We start from the raw sequence: 18,055 nt of genomic DNA, 5'->3' as shown, positions 1-18,055 counted from the left end.
ATCAGACCGTGCAACGTTCTGCCATTGCGCCAGTGCCGATGGCCATGTGCCCATTTCAGTCGTACTTGCTGACATCGTGGTATTAACATCGGCACATGCATGGGTCGTTGGCTGTGGAGGCCCATCGTTAGGAGCGTTCTGTGCTCTGTGTGTTCAGACACACTTGCACTGTGCTCGGCATTACAGTCTGATGCTAGTTCCGGGACAGTTTGCCGACTGTCTTGCTTTACCAGTCCTACGTTGGGACCGAGAGAGGTGGCGCAGGGGCTTGCACACTGGACTCGCATTCGGGAGGACGACGGTTCAATCCCGCGTCCGGCCATCCTGATTTAGGTTTTCCGTGATTTCCCTAAATCGCTCCAGGCATATGCCGGGAAGGTTCCTTTGAAAGGTCACGGCCGACTTCATTCCCCGTCCTTCCCTAATCCGATGAGACCGATGACCTCGCTGTCTGGTCTCCCCCCCCAAACACCCCAACCCAACCCTACATTTGGCCGCCCCGACGTCTTTACGTGGTTTCATCTTGGCTTCGCCAGTTGAAGACGCTCACCATTGCACTCCTCGCACACTCGGCAGGTTCTGCAGTTTCCGAAATGATCGTGCCGATCCTCCGAGCCATCACAGTCTGCCCTCGGTCAGCATCAGATAGATCGCGCGCCTTCCTCATTCTACACACGGACATCACGCTCACTGATAGTACATGCAACGTGCTTGTGTCTGACTAACAGTCATTCCTCGCCAGGTGACACTGCTACCGCCTAGATGTGTTTACACCGATACTGTATCGGTGGCCATAATGTGCTGGTTAATCAGTGTATGCGACAAAGTCAGCAGGTATATGGAAAGCACGAAGTCAGACTCCTATCACTTATGCGTGCAGACACCTGCCATACGAGCAAGCGGAAACATAACTTATCAGTTCATGTGCTAAAACTGCAGACCACTTGGATCTGACTGTGAACTTGATAAAGAGGCGCCCGGAACGTGAGAGATAATCTTCCGGGCAGTGCGACAACATCGTCCACGACTACTTAAGCCCTCAGATCAACGACACAGAACAGCGTCATTATTCTTCAGCAGCAGACATGAGGACCCTGGTAAGTGCCTTCCACAGTTGGGGAATACTTGCATTTCAGCTGTGTAATTACATGGTGGCATCAATAAGTCATTTACCAATTTTAGTTCGAGTAGCAGCTTGGTTCCAACTTTTAGCATCCTTCTTTTCCTTTTTTTCCTATGCATTTTTTGTTTTGAATTGCATTGCTGTCCAGAAAATAGGAGAAGGATAGACGAAAGCGTCCCATCATGCACTTTAGCTATCCCACGTCTGGCATATATTTCATAAAAGCATAATATTTTCTTCTCTTTCGTTTAACTCGACTTTGGGGTACGCTTGATCAATGCATTTTTAATATGATACTGTGCATACTGTTTTATTAAACCCATTTTTCGATAATGTACTGATTTCAGAACTGTTTCCACTTGTTCAACTGACGAAAGAGAAAGTTGCTAATTATTGGCCTAAACCTCACTTTTTATAACTGAGTTTACTTATAAACGCTGTTTAATATTCTCAGTTCCTCTGTTATTACGTGGGTGGCTTCCTCCGTTCATAACGTCTTGCTGCATTCGTATTAGTGAAGGATGGTTTAGAAAACCTCCCTAATACTGCTCTTTTGATTGGTCCAATTCTAATGTAATAACAAAATTCAAGAAACATCTAAACGCATCTATAGTCTGATTATATTATTACAGGTACAAGAAGCGACGGAAATGATACATCACAGTTAACTGCTTGATTTTTCACACTGTAGTAGAGATACATTCACATTTCCGATATGGTATAGTAAGATTAAGAACTATAAGGAAGCAAGAGGAATCATAGCTAAATAATAAAATCATAAACAGCCGACCAGTTGCAATGGATAAAGAATTCTTTACCTAGGTTTCAACAAATTTAAATTTGTCTTCTTCAGAAGGTGGCAATTTTACATTAGTAAGGACCAATGTACCATTGCCGTTTTTACAAATGTCGGCATAGATCCATTTGTCAAAATTAAAATATAGTCCTAGAAATAGGGCTGCAACATCCATGTACTAATTTATATTTACGTGACAAACACTATTCCTAGGGCTATATTTTAATTTTGGCAAATGGATCTATGCCGACATTTGTAAAAACGGCGATGGTACATTAGTCCTTACTAATGTAAAATTGGCACCTTCTGAAGAAGACAAATTTAAATTTGTTGAAACCTAGGTAAAGAATTCTTTATCCATTGCAACTGGTCGGCTGTTTATAATTTTATTACGTGGAACCGTTGCTGTTGTGCAGCTATGTTTAAAATACTGAAATCATAGCTAAGTTAGTAAATGAAGTAGATGTTGTAGGTGAGAAAGAGAAAATAAAGAGTGGTGCACTTTTAAACGTGGTGAATCTGTCAGTAGAAAAACGTTTGTATGATGTTAGAATAAGGGCTACCAGTTAAAACAGGGCTGCATATTTGACAACGTGTGGGCGAGTATGTAGCGTTTGCCTGTGTGTACGTATCTACCGAATGAATTCAGTCAACATTATTGGCAAGTGGTACCAAAGACGAGTAATGCCTCTTGCTCATACTAGAAGGAAATATGGCTCACTGTGGATTAGTAGGTGGCTCCTGTTCACACAATTACGAGAGACGGAAGTGTGCATGTACGTTTCATCGCAACTTGTGAAATTAATAGTAACCTTTTGTTGACAGATGATCCTGCTGGCAGTGTTGGTAGTTGCTGCCGCCAGACCTGGGGTCTATGATGGAGTGCCCAGTCCGACGCCGTGCGTGACAAAGGAGAAGACGTCTGGAGTTGCAGACCCAGGAGAGAAACCTGCTGCAGGCAGACAAAATGAGCCCACCACACCATCTAGTCCAGAGCTTCCTCCAGCAGGAAAACCCACAGTCTCAGTTCAGGTGCCACCCTTTCCTGCTAACCCAGAGACATCCACGGCACTTCCTGTCTCCCTGGCGCCAGCAACCCCTAAGAACATGGATACTTCCAGTACCGTCCAAGTACTCGACAAGCCCACAGTTGTGTCACCTGGATCCTTACCCCTCGTCAACTTTCTATCTAATAACCTGCCCATCTTTCCGAGCTTGTACTACCCTTCAAGTATCTTCAAGAGTTCCCACTTTCCCTTCTACCCCGTACCTAGCAGTCTTCCCATAGGCGAGGACGTGTGTTTTACTTTTGGCACAACTGTACTCTGCTTCCCTTTCAGTGCTGGCTTCCCCTCCCCGTACTTTCCTCTCAGTTCTGTTGGTACGAGACCCCAGCAGGGTTTCCCAACAACAGACCCAGTCACCAGTATGTCGACTGCTGGCGCCTCCTTTGGCAACGTGATGAACACTGCCCAAGGTTCTCTTGTGACTGGTCGGCATCCCGTGTATGCATTCGCTCCCGAATATTCCTCAGTCAACGATCTTAGTAAGGTACGATATGTAATCTCAGTATAAACTGACTCTTACATGGAACGCTGTGTCGGTAACATCAGCGTTTCAGTATCTAAGACTTTTTTATGGTCGATTGGGAAGAAATACATCATGTGATCAAAAGTATCCGGACACCTGGCTGAAAATGACTTACATGTTCGTAACGCCCTCCATCGGTAATGCTGCAATTCAGTATGGCGTTGGCCGCTCTTAGCCTCGATGACAGCTTCCACTCTCGCAAGCATATGTTCAATGAGGTGCTGGAAGGTTTCTTGGAGAATGGCAGCCCATTATTCACCGAGTGCTGCACTGAGGACAGGTATCGGTGTCTGTCAGCGAGGCCTGGCACGAAGTTGTCGTTCCAAAGCATCGCAAAGGTGTCCTATAGGTTTCAGATCAGGACTCTATGCAGACCAGTCCATTACAGGGATGTTATCGTTGTGTACCCACTTCGCCACAGGCTGTGCGTTATGAACAGGTCCTGGGTCGTGTCAAAAGATGTAGTCGCCATCCCCGAATTGCTCTGCAACGGCGTGAAACAAGAAGGTGCTTAAAAGATCAATGTAGGCCTGTGCTGTGATAGTGCCACTCAAAACAACAAGGAGTGCAAGCCCTCTCCATGAAGAGCAAGACCACACCATAACACCACCACCTCCGAATTTTACTGTTGGCGCCACACACGCTGGCACATGATGTTCTCCGGGCATTCGCCATACCCACACTCTGACATCATATCGCCACAGTGTGTACCGTGATTCGTCTTTCAACACAACGTTTCTCCACTGTTCAATCATCCAATGTTTACGTTCCTTACACCATGCGAGGCGTAGTTTGGCATTTACCGGCGTGATGTGTGGCTAATGAGCAGCCGCTCCACCATGAAATTCAAGTTTTCTCACCTCCCAACTAACTGTCATAGTACTTGCAGTGGATCCTGATGCAGTTTGAAATTCCTGTGTGATGGTGTGGATAGATGTCTACCTATTACACATTACGCTCCTCTTCAACTATCGGCAGTCTCTCTCAGTCAACAGACGGGATCGAGCTGTACGCTTTTGTGCTGTACATGTCCCTTTACGTTTCCACTTCACTATCACACCGGGAACAGTGAACCTAGGGATGTTTAGGAGTGTGGAAATCTCGCATACAGACGTATGACAGAAGTGACACACAGTCGTCTGACCACGTTCGAAGTCCGTGAGTTCTGCGGAGCGCCCCATTCTGCTCTCTCACGATGTCTAATGACTACTGAGGTCGCTGACACGGAGTACCTGGCAGAAGGTGGTAGCACAGTGCACCTAATATGAAAAACGTATGTTTTTGAGGGTGTCGGGATACTTTTGATCACATAGTGTACCAATCTATCGTTAACTGCCAATTATTTCAAGTGGTTTTATTTTCTCCATGTCTTACCTTTTTTGAAATAGACTATCTTTTTAACAAAAAACTCATTTGTTTATCTATTTACTTGTAAAAACCGTTGCATCTTGAAAACATTCTGTGTTGGATTCACCTCTGGCAGACCAGCAACGATATAGGTGCGTTACTGCTTCACTAAGATGTAGGAAGGAATAGAGCGAACTTTTAAATCCAGTTGTGATACGTCCTCAGATTTTACCAGCGATGTCCATGAAAGGACTCATTCTGATTTCGAGTTGCGGCGCAGCACGTAGTTTTAAGATGGCAACAGAACGCAGAGGATAACCATGAAAGGTCACACAAATGTTTAAATTTGGCTGAAATTAAGTCCAGTGGTCAGGTACAGACATAATCAATAGAAATTTTGAATCATGATTTAGTGTTAACTACAAAGCACACGAGTTTCATAGTTACACGTTTTACCTTGCCCCCTTTATTGCACGAGATCCGAAAAGCTAATAGGGAATGAGTTGGGGCAATGCTGAGGTACGGGATCAGAACTGAGCAGGGCGCTGGGTGGAAACGCTATCGCGTCATCCGGATTAGGCTAACCCATTTTGTCCAGAATCGCATAAGGTCACTGCCGGGACAATTCAGATGGTAAGAACGCTGATCATTTCGTTCTCCAAAGCGTGTATGTTGCAAGCGTCTGTGTCTCAAGTCGATTCGCATCATTTTGTTGGTTTTAAATTGGTGGCTCGGTCAAAAGCTTCATAAAGTTTTTATTCATTTAATGATAAGTTTTCTGCCCGTCCAGAGACGATATTACAAATCTGTTTGTCGTATTTTTTATTTTTCTGAGTAATTAATAACTTTAATAGTAATATATCTATTTAGCCTGACGATTTTTAAAAATTACACTCGAAAAATACGCAGAAGGCATACCACTTTTATGTAGTTCATGCTGTCAACGTTCAGTCAACACCCGTCTTTGTCAGTACGCATGTGTTAGGTCGGTCTTCTAGAGCCGAAAAATCTGTCGTTATTCCGCAAAATACGTGGCAGGCGCAGTTAGCTTAGAACCTGAAGTACAAAACCGTATAAGAATACTAAACGTACAATTTGAATGTTTCAACAATCGTACGAGAACAGACAAGGTAACTTTCACACTGGAAAAAACATAGATATGGCTGCCTTTAAGTGACAGACCGATTCGAAATAGGAGAGTACTATGATAAATAAATATCAATGTCGTGTAACTAGGGCCTCCCGTCGGGTAGACCGTTCGTCGGGTGCAAGTATTTCGAATTGGCGTCACTTCGGCGACTTGCGCGTCAATGGGGATGAAATGATGATTATTCGGACAACACAACACCCAGTCCCTGAGCGGAGAAAATCTCCGACCCAGCCGGGAACCAACCCGGGCCGTTTGGATTGATTTTCTGTCGAGCTGACCACTCAGCTACCGGGGGCGGAGAGTACTATGATATTCTACACTGAATAAAAAAATTAATTGGTCCTCTCCATAAGCGCTGTTAAAATGCGATGGATGCCAGCTTCAGGAGGAGAAATGTTTTTATTGATGGTGTGACGGTCACTATTACTTGCCTTACTGCCGATTGTAATGTGCATCACCGATTTGCCGCACAGCTCTTATTCTATATACTCATTTCCTTAGCTGATACACTATTGGCCATTATCATTACTAGACCACGAAGATGACGTGCTACAGACGCGAAATTTAACCGACAGGAAGAAGATGCTATGATATGCAAATGAGTAGCTTTTCAGAGCATTCACACAAGGTTGGCGCCGGTGGCGACACCTACAACGTGCTGACATGAGGAAAGTTTCCAACCGATTTCCCATACACGAACAGCAGTTGACCGGCGTTGCCTGGAGAAACGTTGTTGTGATGCCTCGTTTAAGGAGGAGAAATGCGTACCATCACGTTTCCGACTTTGGTAAAGGTCGGATTGTAGCCTATCGCAATTGCGGTTTATTGTATCGCGACATTGCTGCTCGCGTTGGTCGAGATCCAACGACTGTTAGCAGAATATGGAATCGGTGGGTTCGGGAGGGAAATACGGAACGCCGTGCTGGATTCCAACGGCCTTGTATCACTAGGAGTCGAGATGACAGGCATCTTATCCGCATGGCTGAAACGGATCGTGCAACCACGTCTCGATCCCTGAGTCAAAAGATGGGGACGTTTGCAAGACAACAATCATCTGCACGAACAGTTCGACGACGTTTGCAAGAGCATGGACTATCAGCTCGGAGACCATGGCTGCGGTTATCCTTGACGCTGCATCACAGACAGGAGACCCTGCGATGGTGTACTCAACGACGAACCTGGGTGCACGAATGGCAAAACGTCATTTTTTCGGATGAATCCAGGTTCTGTTTACAGCACCATGACGGTCGGAATCGTGTTTGGTGACATCGCGGTGAACGCACACTGGAAGCGTGTATTCGTCATCGCCATACTGGTGTATCACCCTGCGTGATGGTAGGGGGTGCCATTGGTTACGCGTCTCGGTCACCTCTTGTTCGCATTGACGGCACTTTGAACAGTGGACGTTACATTTCAGATGTGTTACGACCCGTGGCTCTACCCTTCTTTCCATCCCTGCGTAACCCTACATTTCAGCAGGTAATGCACGACCGCATGCTGCAGGTCCTGTACGGGCCGTACTGGATACAGAAAATGTTCGACTGCTGCCGTGGCCAGCACATTCTCCAGATCTCTCACTAATTGAAAACGTCTGGTCAGTGGTGGCCAAGCAACTGGCTCGTCACAATATGCCAGTCATTACTCTTGATGAACTGTGGTATCGTGTTGTTGAAGCTGCATGGGCAGCTGTACCTGTACACGCCATCCAAGCTCTGTTTGATTCAATATCCAGGCGTAGCAAGGCCGTTATTACGGCCAGGGGTGGTTGTTCTGGGTACTGATTTCTCAGGATTTATGCACCCAAATTGCGTGAAAATGTAATCACATGTCAGTTGTAGTATAATATATTTGTCCAATGAATACCCGTTTATCATCTGCATTTCTTCTTGGTGTAGCAATTTTAATGGCCAGTAGTGTAATTGACCAAACCCCAGCAACTAATGTAAACTGTAATGTCTGCACAGTCTCCGGCATCCGACAGAGAGAGTAATATGGCTGAAGCCTCCATCTCAGATGCCGTCGCCGCTGTAGACCAAGCTTCTAGCGCCGAGCCCGGACCTGCGCCGCTGCCGCTCCTCCAGTCCGCAGATGTCGTCCCCTCTCCCACTGTACTACATAATCGCGCTGAGTCTTTCAGCCTGTACTCAAACGCAGTCACTTTCGGTGGAGCTCCTGTTGGCACCGACACACAACCAGCCGCAGCTCCAAGTAGCTTATCAGCAAACACTATCTATTTTGGTGGTGTCCCTGTTCACGTCCCAGGAGCTGTTTGCTGCTAACTTGTGAAGCCAGTAGAATACCTCGTTTAGCAAGAACCTGAAATAAGTTAACCAACACTGAGTTAGTTGTCAATATCCTGTGTTAATGTCATTCTGAATAAAAGTGCCTTTCATTTGACTATTGAGTTTTAATTATTTATACCTTCATTTTCACTGCACTTCTTAATAATCATTTAACTTTCGAATTATTCACTGTAGAATGATGAACACTTAAAGAAATAATTTTAGAGCTGAAAGGCAGACAACTTTACATTTCAAAGAGCTTGTATAAGTCTATAATGCAAGAGCATGGAAAATAGAGCTAATTATCATGTCACTCTTTGACAACATCAGAAGCTATAATCTTGAAATGTAGAAGAAAGTTGAAAGTGTTAACACTTTAATACAGCTTAATGATAAAGGACGTCATTATACGTTAACGGCTGGGACTACAACAAGACTGGTAGCGAGTAAACACAGCAGCACAAACCCCAGCATCGAAAAGGACGACAGGGTCGCTCTTAGAAATATTGTGCATAAAACAGAAAGAACATTTCAGCTTTATACCTGGAAAAACACAATGAGTTGACTCGTTTTCGTAAATACAGTGTAAGTAGGCTGTTTAGGTTTTTATGTTGGTAACGTCACGTAGCGCTGAAAATCACTGACTGTGCTGTGTGCAGTCCATGGCTGGTTGGACTCATTGTTGGAATATTCGCTTGTGTAGTGTTGGGCAGTTGGATGTTAACAGCGCGTAGCGTTGGGCAGTTGGAGGTGAGCCGCCAGCAGTGGTGGATGTGGGGAGAGAGATGGCAGAGTTTTGAGCGGACGATGTGGGCTTGTGTCTGTTAGAAAAAGGAAATTTGTTTCATTGGATATCACAAAATTTTATACAGACTTTTGAACGCTATTAAGGTAAGTACATTGTTTGTTCTCTATCAAAATCTTTCATTTGCTAACCATGCCTACCAGTAGTTAGTGCCTTCAGTATTTAGAAGGCAGTGTTGGCGCTAGCTGTACTGCAGTAGTTCGAGGAACGAAGATTTTTGTGAGGTAATTGATTCATGGAAGGTATAGGTTATTGTTAATCAGGGCTTCTTTTGTAGGGATTATTGAAAGTCAGATTGCGTTGCGCTAAAAAATATTGTGTGTCAGTTTAGTGATGATCAGAATAAGTAAAGAGAGAACTGTCTGAGTACGTTCAGTTTTACGCAGCTGTCTTTGTATCAAATAACGTAAAAGTTTACCAGCACAGTCATTCATAATTTTTCTAAGGGGACATTTCAACACCAGCTGAAATCAAGGACTGATTGAAATATTTCGTGGTTTCCGTAAATTGCTTAATGGCAAATGTTGGGATGGTCGATTCCACAATCTGTGTCTGTGAGTGCGCGCATGTGTGTGGTGTGTGTGTGTGTGTGTGTGTGTGTGTGTGTACTATGCCTCTGCCGATAATGACCTTGTATAATAAGGGGTAATCGAACATTAAATTTTCCTTCCTTCTTTTCTGTTAAGCCGACCGACGTCATAAACAACAGTTCCAGAGATACATCTAAGTGGAATAATAGGAATAGCTATTCTTTGCGAGGAACATAAATGTGACCTAAAATCGTAATTAAGTTTTGGTGATGGAGCTGCTAGTCTCAGATCAGACATAAATTCGTATAGCTGATTTTAGTATTATCCGTCAACAAACAGTCTTGTACAAGCGTGTTAAGCAAATTCCGTGCTTAAAGTACGTTCATGCTGAAATCACATATGACTTATTCAGTATAGTTAATGTTGGCCTTCGGCAAACGATTAATCCTTCATGAATCTCACAAAATAAGTATGTATTTAATATAACACAGTAAGAAGCTGCTCTTCTGAAAAATAAATCAGCACATGTGACCTATATCCACGTCTTCGATATCTACAGTCACAACATTACAGCAGGCAGACTTTATGTAGACAGATCTTGCGCAGGATGAGATGGAAACGTGTCTGAAAATGATAATCGTGCCTGCCACACCTCATGCGTTAGAGGCCTTGGGCACAGTTGCTTGTCTGAAGTTCGTTCAGCTGGAGACAGATGTCACCTATTGCAATATTCCATTGGAGTGGGGATAAGAAGTGTTCAATGGCCAGGTAGATCATGTGCTAAAACCGAACCCAGCAACCATTCTCTCGCTATAAACTGCACAGGGGAAGAGGAGAGTAGTATCCCTATCTTATGCTTCAAGCAATCAATTTTATTTTGGTTTTTCACTCTTATTGTTCCGCCTTTTTTCACATTACACGTCTTCATCTACAGCGCATATAATTTTATCGGATGATTTCAAACATGGTGTAACACTATACATTGACCAACCGTTTTCTACGTCGACAAAATTTTGATCTGAGTTCTGTTGTACAGAGAGACCAATGATTTTCGTGTCTTTACCTTTTGCAAAGCCAAAATGATCATTATCTAACTCTAAGTTATCTTTCTATTCTTTCCCACATTATTTATATCAGAAAACTGCACGCACGAATTGTCATACTCATTGTCCTGTGCTCTTGTATTATTATTGCCTGCTCTGTGATATTACGACCGACCCATCAGTGTAAATGCAGAATATTTGGTTGAGCGGTGTATGCTAGCAAATTGCTGCGATATGATTGGGCCTGTTGAGTCAGATTTGGCGCTGGGCAGAGCACCCAGGCTATGGCAAAGAGCTGTGAGCAGACGTGGGGAGCCGACGAAAAGAGACAGCGTCGGATTAGCAAATTTGAAGCGAGCTTCTCTGTATGCACTATCAATCACAAGCATGCGGTGTCAGCTAAGAGAACAGTTGGTGCATTCTGTTGTATGTCTACAGTGGTAATAGGAATACATGAAAGCTGTCTGCAGTCTTCGATGCTCTCCTAGAAAAGAGAACCACCTGCCTCTAAATTGACAGGAATCTGTGTTAAAAGATGATAGAATGTAGATGCAGCAATCGTTTGAGATGAGTTGTAACGAGGTAGAGTTTAATGGTAAACTGCTTCTAGGGAGAAGGAGATGTTGCGGCAGGTCATGTATCGCACATTTAACCTTTTTATCTTGGGATGTACCGGTTGTGTGGTATAGTCTGCGTTCGACTCGTATACAATTGTTTGTTTTGGGTGTGAGTTAGAGCTGTATCTACCTCCAGTCCTTAACAGCAAACCTCCTCATATCACGGTCAGCGGAGGACTTCCAAGACGTGTATGATGATTCATGTCCACCAATTTGATGGAAAACCTATATCGGCACCTTGCTCTAGACGAACGAACGGATATGCAAAATACACTGTTTTCCTGCCACAGCCGGTCGGAGTGGCCGAGCGGATCTAGGCGCTACCGTCTGGAGCCGCGCTACCGCTACGGTCGCAGATTGGAATCCTGCCTCGGGCATGGATGTGTGTTGTCCTTAGGTTAGTTAGGTTTAAGTAGTTTTAAGTTCTAGGGGACTGATGACCTCAGAAGTTAAGTCTCATAGTGCTCAGAGCCATTTTCCTGCCACATCTTGGACATAAATCAAGTGTTCAGTTTCATAACTGCAGTGATTGTAAGTCAGTGGTAGGGGTCTGTGAGTTACTGCAATCCATGTGTACATAATTGCTTCACAGTAATTGTATGTGAAAGAGACTGTGTTCTGTTCATGGAATTAGCGCTCCACGGGGCGTAATTTCACACATCAAACACCGAGGTTTTTCATTTGTCTATTTCCACATAAGATGCCGTTGTTTCATGCAATTTACGTTGCTGACGATAATTTTATAGGACTGATGTCCTCATAGCATAATTTATAAACAGGAAGACGCATCAGACCATACGGCTCAGACCATACGGCTACCCCGTGCGGCTGATGCAGTCTATACTATATAGCAACAGGGCAAGTTATGAGAGGTGCTTAATCGTTAGTGCAAAAATTGTCAAACAAGGAAAAGTATACCCTGGGTACAAAATCGTGTTTCTTATTGGCTTTACAAATTTCAAGCTTTTGCAAGAGATCAAGAGAAGCATGGGATTTTCGCGCTCTGTGAAAGATACGTATACATTTTTTCAGTACTCATATAGTCTGTCTAGCCCTCCACCTGTCACTGAATAGGTAGAGAACTATCCTGAGAAAAATAGCACACTAAAGTACAGGATCAAATTCATAACCATGCGGAGTGTATGTGGACTGTGAAAGGTAACTCTGGTGGGACTATTTAAATGATTGAGAATGTTGGCAAAATTTATTTTTCCAAACAAGACATAAATTATACTAAATAAGTTATAGATTGAATACCTTAAACAACTAACACGTCATTTGCCACTCCACTGGGTGGATCCTGGTTGACAAAGACAGTTTAACTGCTTAACAAACTACTCTTTGGACTGAATACAACAACACACAAATGCTTCTGTTACGGTAAATTACAACAATAGTAAACCTTGATTATTTAAAGACGTCAATACTTGTCTCAGAAAATTGTTAAATTTCAATGCTTGCTTTAAGGGAAGGTATTAGAAAACATTAATCACTGTTTTATAACAAGTTGCTCAGGGATAACAATACCTGTATAAACGGATTATTAAAACATCAGTACTTGGGTTAGAGAAAATTCCTAGTCAAGGGGCACTTCAACAGGAGGGGGATTATGAACACATCCAATATATTGCCCTCATAAAAAAAAACCACCCAGGGGCTGATAATATGCCCCGACGTCTCCAGAAAAATTTGGGACGACACACAATCGGGCTCCCAAAGTACGTGGGCTCCGCTTCTCTATAACATAGACATAAACAGATATCCCACACATGAATATTTGCTGACATTGCAGGCTCGGTCACAAAACTGAGTTACCTTTAAATGACTAAAGAGCGAACAACGCCAGAGCCCTGGTAATTTTCTACAAGTTTCACGTCAGATCAAACATTTAAGCTGGTGCCCATCCACGTGTATTACAGAGCGACAAAATAAGCCCATTGGTGGGACCGCCCAGGATCTGCAGGGAGAGTGGGAGTTATTTCCCTGACCAAATTAAATGTGCTAAGAAATCTTACGACAAAGGAGCTACTGTGCTATGTCACTATGTTAGACCCGCAATTACAGGATTGGCGTCACACTCTCTCATACAACAAGACGACACAATGCAGTAATCCTCCAAACCACGAGGCAGGATCAGTAGCCTTTTGAAAACTTATCAACACAAAACGTACTAAGTAAAGAATAGGTATTAAACACAGGATAAAGCTCCTCCCATAAAAGACAGGCATAACATGCACTCAAATAACAAGGACATAGAAATGAAGATTAATTTATGCAAAGGGGCAGTCCACTACTCTTCGCAAAGTTAAACACACCTAGAAATACTCTAGAAAAGAGAGATGATTATCAATTCCTCATGGAAGTTAGAATCGCCTGTGCGAGCATTACAGCTTGATAACCGACAAGGCCACTCAGTGTAAGAGTTCACTGAAATACTTTAAGAGAACCAAATAAATACTGTTTTTACAAAACCATCTAAGGGTGGCGAACATAACAAACCGGTGGCGACAATAATTTGGAGCTCTAGCGTGATAAAATACAACTCGTATAGCCACGCGCGACGCACAGACTTCAAGCATGTTTACGAAGCTCATTCCCAAAGGAATGAACTACTAGCAAAATTTCTTTAATACCTAAAGCATTAAGGAAACGCACCTTCAAACAGACAAATACCCAGTCCGCACAGCAGAAATCTTTAAAGGAAAGCAACATTTAATGGCACATTTGCAGGATGGGCGTGGATGTATAGCAGTAGTGTAGATATAAGTTCAGAATATAAGTAAAGAATTACATAAGATATCAGTATAAGCGGTTGTATCGATCGTGGCGTGCAACCGCTGAAACATTAAAATAATTACGCGGTTCACTTGTCTTGCCAAGAAGACGGCACCTTTTTTGTTCTGGAAGCCATCCTGCCCGGATTCATATCTGCTATCACTGCAGATAGTTATCTGGCAAAGCACCATTAGTATATATATATATATATATATATATATATATATATATATATATATATATATATAATGTTTCATTTAAGTTATAAGCAATTGTTCCAACTAAACGGCGTCTTGGCAAGGCTAAAGGTTCGGTTTTACAAATTATTTCAAAGGGCCAAAATGCTTCCTCGGTACTTTCATGCCTCTCATTAGTTAAAGAGAGAAAGAACATCATATTGTCTAACTTTGGAAATCATTCTTGAAAGAAGATGATGCCATTCTTACTTCATCATAATTTTGCTTGAAAATATCTTGCATCCATGGCTAAAATTTACGTGAGAAGACTTCTTATAGTAGAAGTACTAATTATTACTTTTCTCAAGAAATTGTTTCAGTGTTAGCATAGACTATTAAAATTTTGGAGAGCACACCATTACACTATTTCACTCAGTCACTGCTAGCTGGTGACGTCTTCCACTTCGGTCTGCCCCTCGTTCCAAAGAAAAGGCTTTCCAGAAACGAAAACAAGCAGTCCACGTGCTAACCCCGTACTGTCGGTACGGTCTGGATCAGTCTGCTCAATATTTCTCCTTTAAAAAAGGAATCCCACCAACAGAAAAGGCCAGGGAGAAGCTTGTCAGATCATAGGCCTAACAGCGTGCCACCATCGTTGTCTGAATAGCGCTCTTTTCAGTTAGTAAATTACTGCTTCCTCAGGAAGGGACCACCATTCGTAAATTTGAATGTTTTACATAGATAAGCGTATACCAACGAATAAATGTCTTCAGTTCCTAAGCACAATATATTTTTACAGAGAGTTTAAAACATCTCTCTTCTCATATACACATCGAAATAATAGTTAATCTCAATTAATGATGACACACTATGGAAACGGAAATGCAACGCTGTTCCGTTACAAGTTGTCATACAGATAACCTGTTCCGAATGTGAAACCGATTGCAACTAAAACACTTCTATGTTAAAATATAGTTTTCATACGTAATTGTCTGTTATTATATGTAATTCAGTCACGCTCGTTCGAGAACGTTGTGGTATTTTATTGAAGTATTTGTTTCCCTTAGTAAGCAAAAGTATAAACTTCAATGTTCCATTTTCCTATGCATGGCAACTCTGCTATTCATACTTAAGTACTTGGCAGAGGTTGTGTAGAACCAGTTTCAGGATATTTCTCTTCGTTCCATGTGACAAAATCAGCACGTATTATTTCCATGTGAGCTCTGATATCTCTTGTTTTACTATCATGGTCATTCTCCCTATTTAGGTGCATGCAAACAAAATAATTTCTCATTCATAAAAAGGCTGCTAATCGAAATTTTGTGAAAATGTCCCGCTTCAACGGAAGACGCCTTTGTTTTAGTGACTGTCACCCCTAATCGCGTATCATACAATACAAAACGAGGTGCCTTTCATTAATATTTTTCGATTTCGTCCGTCACTCTCGTCTGGTGAAGATCCCAGTAACACTCCATATGGGGAAAGACAAGCGTAGTGAGGCAGCATCTTTAATAGATTTGTTTCATATTCTAATAGTCCTACTAATAAGAAATTAGTCTTTGGTTCGCCTTCCCCACATTATTTTTAGCTCCACTTTATGAATTTAATTACTCTCAGTACATACGCCTCACTCGTAACAACTACAACAGGAGTTAAAATTTTGTAATTTTTAACGCCTGTTTAACTATCACGTATCAGTTCAGTTATATAGTACGATCCCCTTTGTCGCTAACCTCTAAGGTATAAAGCTTACTTGTTTTTCCTTTTGTATCTATGAATTTATTGTCCATGCTTCACAACTTCTGTAATATCACTTTTTTCCTAAAATTGTTTAGCTATTCAAATGATTCACGACATCACCAACACCGAGATCTCAACGATTTTTTTAGATACCGAGATGTCCTTCACTGGGTAGCGCACCCTCATTTCATGACCGAAGTTTAACTACTGATCTCATCACAATGTATTTTTCTAGATGTGCATTTGGTGAAATGCTTATTTTGTACTTATTAATCTCCCTTGAACAACACAGTATTATTAAATCTCACTAAGTAAAAATATTCTTCGTTCAGGAGCTTCCACAGCTGACTTTTCCTTTAACTACCCAGTTTGGTGGAAGTTTTTGACCAAGAAAACAAACTGCTTGCAATTTGGATAATCTTCATTGCGCAACTTTCCTCTGTGCACCCTCTCGTTTTCATGATGTTAAAAGAACTTTTGCTAGTTCATGTAAACCTTAATGCTAGGTAGGCGGACACTTGTAATCGCAATTCCGGCACAGTGCAAGCTCTTGTCTGTAATGAAACGTAACCAGTTTGCAATCGTGAGCCATGAATATTCCTCAGTCAAGATCTAGTACCTTCTCAAATATTCGTTTGCAGCCGTGCACACGCTTAACAAAACTCAGCACTGGATCAGCCACTGTTTCTCGCTCGGTGCCAAGACTCTGCGGATACACTGTATGTGCTGTTCCCTAAAGTATTAACGAGACCGTTAGCGGAATGTATGCGTTCTCTTATAATGAAAGTTTCGGCTGTCAGGACTCACCATACTTACTGTCTCTAGATCATAGTAGTTAATGGATTTTAACCATCTTTTTGAAAAAAAAAAATACTGAAAGTCGTCATCATCTGAACTATTTTGTTTTGTAGCTAGTACAGGAAAGCAGTGAAAGTAAGTGCAGTTTCATACCAACAGTGAAAGTTCTGGACGGAAAAAATTGACGAGAGTGATTTAAGAGAACATGGAAAACGTAAATACAAGATGGTTTGTCGGCATGTTTAAATCTAATTCTCTCAAAAACAAGTGATGTAGCTCATGGAAACTCACACGTTCCAATATTAAGACCAGAAAATATGAACATGAGAAAACGATGCATCATATTTGTGTATATCTGGACTAGTAAAAGTAAAGAAATGCAGAAAAAGAGGCAGTCAGACATTCTGTAGCCTAAGAAGAAACGATGGACGTATTTAGCTGGTTATTTTCTGCAGTGTGTGGAGGCACTCGGAGTCCATAAAGCTAAGAGCGAGAGAGATCTGTGACGAAGTTAATGGATGAATTGGAACCTTGACGTCAAACGCCTATCACTTATACGTGCAGACATCTGTCATACGACCGTGGTGAAACGAAGCTTATCAGTTCATGCGAGAAACAGGAGACTGCTGAGACCTGACTGTGAGCGTGATAAAGAATCACCATGACGCGAGTGATAATAATGCACCAGGAAATGCATCACCCCCCTCGTCCACGACTATTTAAACCCTCATGTCAGCGGACCAGCGGCACTGCATACCGTCGGTACACTTCGGCAGCAGACATGAGGACTCTGGTGAGTACCTTCCTCAGTAGTGAAATATTTGTATTTCAGCTGTGCATTTGTTTCTTTCTGATTTGGTTGCATCATTGGCACAAAGTTAACAGTTTCATACCGAGTAACGGCTTTCTGCAGTGTATTTTCTGATTAAAATTAATTTTTCTATGCTGATTTTGGTCAGTAAAATCATCAACCTACAAAACGGACCAGGGCTGAAGGCACCCTCGGCTTCACTGTAGTTTTTTCACATCTGAAGCTGTGTCGTTAAGGCACCGTATCTTACTGTACACACTTTTTCTAACATTTTCATGTCTACGATATATTATTTTCTGTAATTTCATTACCCAACAGAGATACAAATGCTACTTTAATTCACTTATACTTTCATTAACTTTTCGTACATTGTTAATAGACGGTGTAGGATATTCTCAGTTTTGTTGCACTTAAGTAGTCGTTTATTGCCAATCACAGCCTACTGCTGCATTCGTAGTTCCGAATGCAAAGG

At 42.3% G+C, this 18,055-nt stretch overlaps 1 protein-coding gene across 1 annotated transcript in view; it reads left to right on the top strand.

The window, feature by feature from the left end:
• The window catches only part of LOC124606508 (uncharacterized protein PB18E9.04c-like), a 128,340-nt gene that overhangs the window by 21,614 nt on the left and 88,671 nt on the right, over positions 1 to 18,055 (top strand). Inside the window, exon 3 of the mRNA XM_047138492.1 lies at positions 2,745 to 3,470. Within this exon, the coding sequence (XP_046994448.1) occupies positions 2,745 to 3,470 (726 nt within the window). The remainder of the gene's footprint in view (positions 1 to 2,744; positions 3,471 to 18,055) is intronic.

The sequence above is a fragment of the Schistocerca americana genome, chromosome 3, assembly GCF_021461395.2.
Source record: "Schistocerca americana isolate TAMUIC-IGC-003095 chromosome 3, iqSchAmer2.1, whole genome shotgun sequence".
In the NCBI taxonomy this organism is placed as follows: domain Eukaryota; kingdom Metazoa; phylum Arthropoda; class Insecta; order Orthoptera; family Acrididae; genus Schistocerca; species Schistocerca americana.
This window is presented reverse-complemented; position numbering and strand designations above follow the sequence as displayed.